The sequence below is a fragment of the Lepidochelys olivacea genome, assembly GCF_965140295.1.
Source record: "Lepidochelys olivacea isolate rLepOli2 genome assembly, chromosome: 3".
Classification (NCBI taxonomy): domain Eukaryota; kingdom Metazoa; phylum Chordata; order Testudines; family Cheloniidae; genus Lepidochelys; species Lepidochelys olivacea.
The window spans coordinates 54988431-55001116 of NC_140413.1; the positions used below are offsets into that span (position 1 = coordinate 54988431).

General features: G+C 36.1%; 1 protein-coding gene across 5 annotated transcripts in view; it reads left to right on the forward strand.

The window, feature by feature from the left end:
* ADGRB3 (adhesion G protein-coupled receptor B3) overlaps nucleotides 1–12686 on the forward strand; it is a 620721-nt gene that overhangs the window by 247630 nt on the left and 360405 nt on the right. For all 5 annotated transcript variants that reach the window (XM_084625079.1, XM_084625076.1, XM_084625077.1 and 2 more), the window contains one exon: nucleotides 8253–8363. In XM_084625079.1, coding sequence (XP_084481205.1) covers nucleotides 8253–8363 — 111 coding nt within the window. The remainder of the gene's footprint in view (nucleotides 1–8252; nucleotides 8364–12686) is intronic.

A 12686-nucleotide genomic window follows, 5' to 3' on the forward strand; every position in this document is an offset into this window, starting at 1 on the left:
AAGACTTCTGAAGCATGCTCCACACCTCGTCCCTCTCAGATTTTGGACGGCGCTTCCGATTCTTAAACCTTGGGTCAAGTTCTATAGCTATCATTAGAAATCTCACATTGGTACCTTCTTTGCGTTTTGTCAAATCTGCAGTTAAAGTGTTCTTAAAATGAACAACATGTGCTGGGTCATCATCCAAGACTGCTATAACATGAAATATATGGCAGACTGTGGGTAAAACAGAGCAGGAGACATACCATTCTCCCTCAAGAAGTTTAGTCACAAATGTAATTAACACATTTTTTTTAATAAGCATCATCAGCATGAGCATGTCCTCTGGAATGGTGGCCTAAGCATGAAGGGGCATACGAATGTTTAGCATATCTGGCACATAAATACCATGCAATGTCGGCTACAAAAGTGCCAGGTGAATGCCTGTTTTCACTTTCTGTTGGCACTGTAAATAAGAAGCGGCCAGCATTATGTCCTCCCGTAAATGTAAACAAACTTGTTTGTCTTAGCAATTGGCTGAACAAGAAGTAGAACTGAGTGGACCAGTAGGCTCTAAAGTTTTACATTGTTTTGTTTTTGAGTGCAGTTATGTAAAAGAAAATCTACATTTGTAAATTTCACTTTCACGATAAAGAGATTGCACTATGGTGCTTGTATGAGGTGAATTGAAAAATACTATTTCTTAGGCACTTAGGAGCCAAAATCCTAACTTAGGATCACAAGTGCCTGAGTCACTTTTGAAAATGGAATTTAACTGTCTAAATCACTTAAGATTTTCAATGCTGTACAGAGCAATGCCTAAATACCTTTAAAAATCTGGGCCTAAATATCTAACTTTTCTTCTGGAATGTTGCTTAACACGTTTCCCATCCTACTTACTTATGTCAGGCAAGTGACTGGTTGAAGATGATCATTGTATTTTTGAGTGAGAAATGAAATCCCCTCCAATAAGGCTTAAAAGTTTATTTTACCCTTTATTATGTATTTTTTAAGACAATGTTATTATCACCTATGAACTATATATACATGCAAAAACAGAAAGGCAAGAAAAGTAAGTTACAAAATCATGTTTCTTTGGAACAGAGTGACTCTTTTCAAAACTCTGGTCTGTTTCTTCTCCACTGTCTTACTGTCAATCATCTATCTTTTATCCCCTGTACCATAACTTTGTGCATACTCAATTTACCAAGCTACCTCATCTGTGTATTTATCAATATACATTCCATTCTAACCCCCAATTAAAACGTTCTCAGACATAAATCATAACTAACCTAAATTAATACATTCTTTACTCTTATCTGATTCCCGGCACATCTATCCTTGCTCTCACTTTTTCATTCAGCTCTCCCTTATCTTTATCCTTCTTACTGGTTTGTTTTAGTGGCTTTGGGTTTTTACTTGTTAACTAGCTCCTGTCTGTTTAGTATATAATTTCTTTATTTAGATTGTCTTGTTAGGGGAGATTACACCTGCCCATTAGTGTTGGCAGAAATAACAACTCCCTAGTGAGTCTTGGTTTCACCCTGGTATCTGCACAGGCCAAAAATTTTACATATAAGATACACAAATCAAATTTCTAGTTTACACAACCTTGATACTGTCTCAGCAAAGTCTGGAGTGCTGTATCAGCAGAAACACACACAAACAGCTCCTTTATATTTTTCTATAATATTATACATAATATTAATTTCTCAAACATTATTTAGTATATATATGACTAACATAATTCATTAAAAAGTTATCTAACAATATTACACCTTGAAGTTCAATCAACTCTAGTTCTGTCAGACCAGCAGAGGAAGAAGCTTCTAAAACTAAAGGCCCTCCATTGAAAAAGTCTTACCTCCAATCTCCAGATACTCGTCTTGGCTGATTGTTAGCTAAAGTGCACATAAGAATGACCATACTGGGACAGTCTAGCCCAATATCCTGGGCAAAACTTTATCTGATCACTCCCGTTACAGTGTGTATGGTAACACCCATTGTTTCATGTTCTCTGTGTATATAAAATCTCCCCACTGTATTTTCCACTACATGCATCCAATGAAGTGAGCTGTAGCTCAAATAAAGCACGAAAGTTTATGCTCAAAAAAATTTGTTAGTCTCTAAGGTACCACAAATACTCTTTTTCTTTTTGTTAAACAGAGATTACCACAGAACTCCATTACAGTTTAGGGCTCTATTACTTCATTTACTATTAAATATTATTATTATTTTATTATTTCATTATTTATTTATTATTGCGGCCTGCGTGCCTCCTTTACGGTGTTCCCAAGGGAAGCTATGATTAGAGTCTCTGTCAACCTAGTTCCAGTGGAACTTCAATGCTATGTAGTGCAAGTGAGGCCTGGTGCTCTATAGATTTTACTCAGGCCTTATTTAGGAAAAAACCCTTTGAAATTAATGGGAATTTTGCTTTAGCAAGACCTGAGGATCATTTTGTAACAAAAAAAGCAGTGGAAAGAGCTACAATTCTCCAATTTATTGCAAAACTTTGCTGTGTAAATAAATACACATCCTGCCATCTAGTGACAAGAAAAAAAAGTTTGTACTGACCAGCCGTGAGTGTGATTAGAAACACACATTGCAAAGGTTAATCCCATGCCCAAACCTTCAAATTCTGAACACTGTACTACTTTACTTATGGCAGAGTCTGGATAAGGGGCTATGGAAGAAGGAAATGTGTACAAACCTTTTCCAAGCTTCTTGCAGCCTGAAATAGACTGAATCTACTGAAATAAATAGAGCCCTGCAAATCTGTGGATATCCCTTTATGTCCATGGATATCTGTGTACCATGTTTGCAGATCGCAGATCAGATGCGGATAAAAATTTTGTATCCGTGCAGGGCTCTAGAAATAAATGACTTGTTTTGCTGGAAAGTTCATGGTGCAATATGTCTTTTTATCCTGACTCCTTCCACATTTCTTCACCCCACATCCCATTTTGCAGTTATTTTGTGCACCTTCTGAGTAGGACCATATTTTGTGCTGGTGAGGGCTGCAGACTAAGCTGCTTGTGCATAGAATTTGAAGGTAGGTTTTGTAGAAAGTTAATACATGTAAGCTCCTGGCAGCAAGAACTTTAGGATTTCGCCTTTAGTCTATACTAAGGAGGAAACAGTAATTTTGTTATTTACATTTTAGGACCATAAAGAAATAACATAAAGGTGATAGGATACCCTGGAGAGCACAGTAGAATGCCATGCCATGGCTGAGAAAACAAAATGACAGATTGCCTTTGGAGTCAAGGGCCCCTTATTTGTGAGATGCTACTCTGAAACCTGATCATTTCCTGAGATTTGCTGCGCACCTTTTATTTTCACTTGAGTTCAGTGAGGGTTGGGGATGCTTTAGTACCTCACAGGATCAGGTTCTAAAAGAGTAACACTAGAGTTCTCTGCATCACTTTCCAGCTCAGCAGATCTTTCATACTGAAATCACAGCTATTATGTTGAACAATGCCATATTTTCTTTTGTGATACCATTGTGAGCTGTCCATTTAACAATGCCACGATTCATATTATGTAGAGAGTAGCACACAGATAACAGTGAGAAATAAATCTATATTCTGGGGTTCTAATGACATAACGGAAATCATGAGAGCAAAGCTCAAGTGATTTGTTATGTCATCTGATCTTCCAAATGTATGTGTAGCCTGCTTGCAAAACTGCCTAAGCAGCCCAGGCATAAAATCTACTTGGCTGTCCTATACCTTAATTTTGATGATGATAGAAAAAAATCTCATTATATTTTATCCACCAGTCAGAAGGAAAATACTAGCCATTGGTGAGCATAATTTTGCAAAGCTGTTATCTCGTTTTGTATTGCACAGTTTTCCTTCTTTGCATTTTTGTACTATTAACAGATGTTTTCTTCTTTGTTCCTACAGAGAGCACATGACACGTCTCCTATAAATGCCTACACTGATGTCAAGATTTTAGCTTCTCACTTAAAAATATGAAATAAAAAGATAACTAAATAGGAATAAAAACTCCCATAACATTTCATGAAAAGTAAAGGTAACACCAATGAGGCTGCAGATAAACAATGTTAAAATTAACACCCGCTCCGAAGCTTTCCCATATTCAAAAGCTGCTGTTATAATTTTTCGCTATCAAAAGACATGGGACCATGTTACCACACTTTGGAGTTATAAATGAAAGAAAATTATCAAGCCACATCCAGATTGATGGATCTGGATTTGATGTGGCTAAAACCAAGCTAATTCCTGGCCTTTTTACTTGTAATTGAGATGACATCACATTGCTGGGAGGTACTTAAATTTCAATGCACATGAAAAAGCTAATGCCAGCAGTGTGAAATACTTGTAGAATGGCTATTCTTTTAGAAGCTCTACAACAGGAGCCTGGAACATGTTGTGCTGTGTTGTGGCCTAGGGTTTAGTAGGTGTGATCCATGTGTTTATACATATAGACTTCCTGAGCTGGCAATGGTCTATTCACAGTCTTCAACACACACAATTTCCACTCCTGTATGCATAGATTGTGGAAGCGTTTCTGTATCAGATTGGTTCCAGACAGAACATCCGAGTATGATTACCATTATAGTGCAAACATCAAAGCTGTTTGGTTGGTTTATACAGCATGGGTTTAATCCAAAAGCCAGTTAAAGGCGACAGAAAGATTCTCAATAACTTCAGTGGGCTTTGGACCAGGTGATATATCTGTCCTCTTGGGTGAAAGAAAGCATTGTTTATGATTCAAGGCAACTGTTTAATGCAGTATTTTAATTCACATTAATAAATTATGACATATGGTAAGAGCTGGAAAGGATCTCTCCATTACACTCGAGAACATTAGAAGGTATATACAGCTGAAGAGCTTGTCAGAAACCTATATCCCCAAGGATTCATGGTCTCTGGGTTAGGGGACATATGTTCCCCCACAGCAACAAGATTTAGCCAAGAATAGCAAGAGTGAGCAAACTTCCCGTGCTCAGAAATGCAATTAAAAGCACCAGAACATATTGCAGCATTCTGTGTTGAACCATCTAAACCTGTAACTGTAGGATACCTATGTGCCAGACAATGTCTAGCAATGTGGTACGACTCTATCACCATTCCCATTTCCCCACATACAGCTCCCTCAAGCTAAGGTGAGATTTGGCAATATTTTAGCAACACAGAAAATATTAAAAGTTATATATTTATGGGTCTGCTTTCCCACAAGCTATTGGAGGGGGAAAAACATGACTATTCAGCTTTTAAAATTAGATAATTAGATGGGAACTAGAAATGAAGAGAAATCATATTATTTTAGTTAGTATTTGCTTTGTACTTCCAGGGGAACTTTTGGCAAAATGTTTAACAAGCTCTTAGTTAAAATACTTGATTGTCATATATACATAGATGTTTCAGATATATAGAGATATGCACATAAACACTTTGGATCCCATTAAGAAAATGTACTTGGCCCCAATTTTCATATGAGAAATCTGAGTTTTAGTGAGGTAATTGTTGCCTTTTAAGTTCTCATTGATACTAGTACAATACACTTCCTGTTATCATATGTTATTCATGTGCAGTATTTGGTTAAGTACCTGAACTAAATATGCAAAATGAGAGGACTACATAACTCCTGTGGTATATCTGACAAAATATATAGAGAAAATATTGTATATAATTGTTACAAGAGATACTACTGAGCATGACTGATGCTCTATAAATACACAATGTACTGTGGATAGATAAGTTGAAAACTGGCTAATGTGCATTCATCTGTAAATTAAAAGGAAAGTTTGCTGTTTATTGAGGAAAAGAGAGAAGTTTGGATAAAATTAGATGACTTCCATCCGTATAAAGCATATTTCTCTGTTGCCATTCCTGGCCATGAATATCTCCGTTGTCAGGAATGCAGTCACACCATTGTAATGCTGGTGTAACAAAGACAAAACTGAAGCCTGGTGCTCAGCATTTTGCAGGACTGAGGCCAAAGCACTACCATTTCCCTGTATGCATCTGGAATGCCTTCTTCTTGCAAAGGATTCCCATTGTTGCGCTCATTTGGGGGGGGGGGGGGCTGAAAGATGGGTAAGCAGCATTCTTCAAGAATGGTGCCAGTATCACTCAATACATGGGTGGTGCTCAAGAAGCAAACTGCTCTCTCCAGATAATCTGCAGATCACAAGTGTTCTGCTTTCCCAGCCCCTTACCAGTGGCTGAGAGCTATATATCAGATCTCCTGTCACGAAATCTCTGTTGTTTATTTCAGTTTAAATGGACATCCAGACTACATCTCCCCAAATTGTTCTAATAAAGATCCCATTGTTAATTTATGTTAGAAAATATAAAATCACAACATGAATGAGAAAGGTGCCCAGCAAAAGGAAAAACTTCCTTAAATTGGGGGGAATTTAAAATATATATTAAATAATTTAATTATCTGTAATAAATATTTCTAGGTTTTAACATATCATATATAATTCACAAAATATTTTATTAATTATATGTTTCAAATATTCTCTTTAGAATGCAAAATACGCTGTTATTCTCAAATGAATAGTTACATTTTTAATTTAAAAGAAGCTAATAAAAGAATATTTACAGAGACAAATAGTGATTTTGAAATGCTATCTTGACAATTATCAGAAAAGGCCAAAAAATATCCATCCTCTCTGCTGATTGGCTATTGAAATTGTATGGTTGTGGTTTATTAATATTTTCTTAACACTAAAAATTGAGACAATCTTGGTATGAGAATGAGATTTTTTAAAAAATTACACTAAAATAATCTGTTTTATAATAGCATTTAGTGCTTAAGTGGTGTTTTACAGACATTAACTCTGTAAAAGCCTGACCCACACCTTTTGGGGCAGGAAGGTAAGTATTATCATCTCCCCCATTTTATAGATGAAGAGACTTAGGTTTCCGTTCTCTCTCTCTGCAAGTAACCTGCCTTCAGAGAAGCAACTCTGAATTTTTAAACTTCCAGAGTTTCATACACATTCTCACATTTCAGTAGAGAGAATTGCCTCCTTGCCTCATGGATCACCTGCCTATGCCCCTTGCCTCCCAACCCCCACTGGGTTTGAGTGTAGAGCATCTGAGAGCAGAAGGCTTTTCTATACACCTGTGAGGAAAAGAGGGGAACATGTTTCAGAGGCAGAAATACCACTTCCATGGCACATGCAATCGCAGAGGGAGCACTGGATGAATGAATTTGTCCAAAGCCAGAAAAGGAAGTAGTGGCAATGTTGGGATTAAAAATCAACAACTGTTGGCTTCAACACGGAAGCCCATTTTATCCCACTGATTGTTATGCAGATTCCCCCCTTGAAATAAATGGGGAGTTCTGTTTAAAAATTGATGGCAAAATATAGCTCTGGACCTCACAGGGTATGTCTACACTGCAGCTGGGAGCATGCTTCCGAGCTGGGTAGACAGACTCACTCTAACTGGAGTAGACCTAGGCCATTTCTGCCTTCGACAATCAGGTGCACTAAAAATAGCAGTGCAGATGTTGTAATACGGGTGGCAGCACAGGCTAGCTGCCCAAGCACAAGCCTGCCTGCTCCCGGAGTCCATGCTCAGGTAGCTAGCCTGTGCCACAGTGTCCACACTGCTATTTTGAGTGTGCTACTGGAGCGGCACTGGCGTGCATCTGTTTACCTGTGCCGGGAGGCACGCCGCCAGCTGCAGTGTGGACATACCCACAGAGTCTTTATACTTGAGTGTTTTCCAAAGCAATGAAGGGAACAACCATGACTGTTGTTGAATTTGGTCTGTATAATAAGCAGATTGTGGCCATTTTATTATGTGGCATTGGTACTATTCTCATGGAAAGCTGCTTGCCAGTCCATCAGTCTGAAGGATGTGTGCAGGAATGGGAGCTTTCTGCACAAGGAACTGGGCTCTGTCACAGAACAGCAATAAGTAACATTGTCGTGGTAATTTTCTGGTGTGGTTTGCACTGATTTAAAATATTAGAATATAATGTCTCCATTTGAATAATTGTTTTTGTCTTGTAACATGCAGCTGAATTATAGTACAAGTGTCACTACATTGAATGTTTTTATTGTTTCTTACAATAAAGTCATGTTTAAAGTTCTGCAAACATGAATTTAAGTATAGTTTTTAAAAGATGAGTATAGCAAAATAAGCTGATAATTGCCATGATCATTTGAACTTTACCGGTAATGTCCAGGTATGTTTAGGAACATATTGCATGAGACAGTATGTACCTTTGAGAAATGTCTACACACAAGCTTTCATAAACCTTTATTCTGTCTTTAGAATTTGGAATGATGGGAGATCATACAATTAAAAGTCAGCGACCTCGATCTGTTCATGAGAAAAGGGTCCCTCAGGAACAAGCTGATGCTGCTAAATTTATGGCACAAACTGGTAATACATTAGTTACATTTTTCTATTTACTGTTGTTAATTTTAGCAAAGCCACTGCATGTTCCATAATCTTTTACTGCATACCTGTCAGTTTTCTAAGCTGATATTTTTGAACCATTTATTTATTTATTTTTCCACCAGTTAAAGTCCATAAATAAAGTAGCTGAGAATTAGGTAGAACATATAAAAACATGCATTGTGAATGTGGATACTGAATGATTTAATATGAACATGAGTTTATTTAATAATTAAAGCAGGCTTACACATGAAAGACACAGTCCAGTTTAGAGATTAACTGTAGCTTACAGTGACCATATATCAACATTTTTCAAAAAATAAATGTTAAGGAAGTGCATTAGAATTTTAATATAAATAGAAGAACTGAAATCTAATCCCTTCTTTGGGCATTTATCATATTAATTAATTATCAGGACACTTTAATGTGCATGTATTCAGCACTTAGTGTCCTTGGCCCAACATAATACTCTATTCTCTAGATTCCAGATTCATAATTGCTAAATATATAAATAGGTATGAATTCGATGTGCAAATTATCTAACAGTTTTATGTCTAAGACATATTTTCCAAATTTATTTTAGCAACTGCACCTTCTTCAGATAAAGAGAACAAAATATTACATAAAGAATCTACACCCAGCTCTTGTCTCTAAAACGTCAGCATTTACCAACAATTACCACGCAATAGTATCTATGGATCCAATCCAGCTCCCTTTGAGGTCAAAATAAAGACTCCCATAGACTTCATAAATGGTGGATCAGGTCCTAAGATACTGAAGTCCTGTCCTGTTCTAATTATAGGGTAATAACAGTGCATCTCAGAAATTACTGCATCAGAAACCTTGTGCCACATAACCATTATATGGATTTGAAACGATGTACACTGTATTCCATAGATACTAACCTAGAAGATTGCCTGCATCTTTCCTACATAATGCTTCAAGTTTAATACTCATTTTAGTAAATGAGCTATGATTGCATTTAGTGAAGTTGCATGTTGACTTTCTTAGATGTAGAATGCTTTACACTTTTAACAGATTTTCAGAAGTCGTATAGTAAGTAATGTAAACATAAATATATAAAAATCTATAGTGATCCAGTTTTATAAAGATTTTAGAAGACAAATGGTGCTGCCCTCCCACCAGTACCTGGGGCTGCTTTTATGCATGAACCCAATCAACAATACTGGAAGATGCCTGCAGTTATATGTCAGGCATAAATGGATGAAATTATCTCAGAAGTTCCTCGGTTTCATACAGTTGTTCTTTAGGCACAACGGGAGCTTATTACTTACATATTTAGTTCAGACTGATGATGTCAGTTTCTTATTATTTAGACTAACCCTTTTGATTTAATGCCGTTTCTTGATTTCTTATAATTACCCTAAAAGATTTCATAATCTGTTTTAGCTTCTTATATAAACTAACTGTAAACCTACTACTGAACAGTAACTATGCTTCCATTTGCAGTGCATTTTCTATGGCTTTTAGAGAATTGCCTTTCAAATGGACCACCAATACCATCTACTCTGGAAATATGGTGACAACAAAGTGGGATATGGAAATTCAGAATTATGCAGGCTTGGTTTCCAAGCTCCTGTTTAGAAAGCACGTGAGATGTGTGTGCAGAGCATACAAATTCATATGCATAGTTCTAAGGACATATCTTTTGCATACTGTAGGGAACTCATTTTAAATAATACTGTGCTCTTTTTTAGAACAGTGTTACTAATTTCCATCTTTTCATTTTGATTTTCCTTTGTAGTGATCATTTCATCTTTTCACTGTAATGTATTCATTTTCTTGTGATAAAACTAATGTGATATCTTCTTAAACAGAACCACAGGGGTTTACTAGCATACTTCATAGATTTACTCATACACTAAGAAAACAAGTGGAGTTTTGAAAATGGAAATCATATAGATTTCTTTCGGTTTATATCATTTCTTGTCATTTTAGTCTGTTTAATTATTTTTATGTAATAAAGAATAATTAAAAATAACTATAGTGAAACTGTAAGCATGCCTTTTTCATGCAATGAAAGGGCAAAGACACAGCAGAAGTACAAATTGCATTCTAGGAAATGCATATTGTGCTGGAAAAATAGTTATGAGAAACGTTCAGTACTGTTTTGCGAAGACTGGAGCCAATCCCTTTGACACCAATAGGGTTGGATCAGGCCTAATATGCAGTACTAAAAGAAAGTGTTTGTATGTGTAGCTGTGTACAACATAAAAAAGGCAGTACAACATAAACAAATTCAAATAAATAATTTCATAATTTAATTATCCTATATTCGTTATTTTTGTGTTCCTGAAATTATCCTTTCTTTCAGTGTTATGGGATTTAGAATATATAAATGCAGGTAAGTGTTTCACAGATCAATGAGACATTCCAGACAGAATTTTCTCCTACAGGTCTAGCAACTCAGGAAAAAGAAGGATTGTTAGTTTGTTACCACTTAATTTGAGGTCACAGGTTTAACATGGTAGGTATAAAGTAACTAACAGCTAAAGAGAAAACAGAACATAGACTTTTTCTGTAATATTCAGAAGGAAAACAGAAAAAAAACCAGGAAGTGCAAACTGGGATTAGGCAAAGAGTCAAAGCCTGGGCTTAATCTAGAAAAATTTTAGTCCATATTTGATAATATAAAGGACATATTTTTCTAGCAATTACATAATGTGTCTTCCCCATCTGAAAAATATTATCAAATAAATCATGCTTCTTTGAGCAAGGATTAGTAAAAAGTAACATGATTGTGCAAAAGGAATGGAATATTTTGTGAGACAAATCTGTTCTTTATGTTTCCTAATCTCACAAAAATTGCCATTCCTTGTGAATGACATGTCACGTTACTTCTTAGAGCTTCAATCCAGCAACCACGTAAGCATGTGCTAAACTCTGAACATCTAAGGAGTCCCATTGCCTTCAAAGGGACTACTTGCATGCTTAAAATTCATCACATGCTTAAGTGTTTTCTAGATTGGGGCCAAGATATACTGTTGTGTGGTACATAGATTCTTCAAGGCTTTCAATAAACAGTTTTCATCTTAAAACTTACTAAATACAATCACATTCCTTAATACTAAACTATTACTTTTGTCCAATACATCGAGAAGGTTAAAAACAACTTTCCCCAGTATAAGTTATCCAATAGTTTTAATTTTTTAATACTGCATTGTGCATTTTAATACCAGTGCACTGTCACCAGGTCTGTGTGGGGTAATGGGTAATTTGCATTCAGTATATAAGACTATTTTACATAATGAGGAACAAATTGAGAAGCATTGCTTTGACTTTTTGTGCTGTTTGACCTTTCATCTAAACCACTTTTACAAAGGCAAAGTCAAGTGTCAAAGTGGTAGGAAAAGCACGAAACTAAAATGAAGGATTTGCCTGGAATAGAAGTGCTACTACAATAAGTTCTTTTACTACATTCTTCACAGGGACTATAGCGTATATTGTATCATTCTAACTTTTACAGTTACTGGTTGCTTATAGAATAGTCATACCTACTACATTTCTTCCTTTGATCTCAACGCAAGTCATGTAATAGGCTAATCAAAATCATAAATGACACACAAGAGAGATTATTAAACAATAAACATGCTTAATTTTCTACTTGATCCTTGTAACAAATAAGTGTAATGCTTGCAAGATTCACATTTTGTGAGCTTTCACACCTTAATAAACCTTAAGTAATTGTCATTATTCATAGATGTTTTTGCAATGTTCTACAATTTTATGAAAGGCTAGAGGATTTGTATGTTTTAATTCTAAACTGTTCTGGCTTGATACTCAATAAGTGGCACATTCTGCTGTGCTTGGTTTCTGGGAGGCTTTGAATATCCTTAGGATTCCTGTTTAATGGAGTAGTGGAGACCAGACATGCGGCAAAAGTGGTGGGCTTGCTTTGTGGAGAGAAAGGAGCAGGCTGAATGCCCTGCTACAAGAGCCTGGTTTCTGGACAAATTACTATATGACATTTACAGTAGTCAAGGAAGACACTACCTGAGTCTTCCTGGCTGCAGAGTTTTTGTGATTGCTGCTGTGGGCAAAACCTTGGAAGAATAGATAAAGATAGAGAGATACCAACAAGATTTTTAATTTTTAATAATTACTTCAAGATAAAAGATCATGGAATGAAATTGATTTTTAAATATAAGTTCCAGTTTGTTTCAGAAGGGACTTAGGTTTAAAATCAATGGCCTGATAAGGTCCATGGCATTGTATTTTACAGTTAGCTGAATACGATTCCATGATTACTTACAGAGATCGTTCAATGAATTTGCTTCAGCCAGGTTC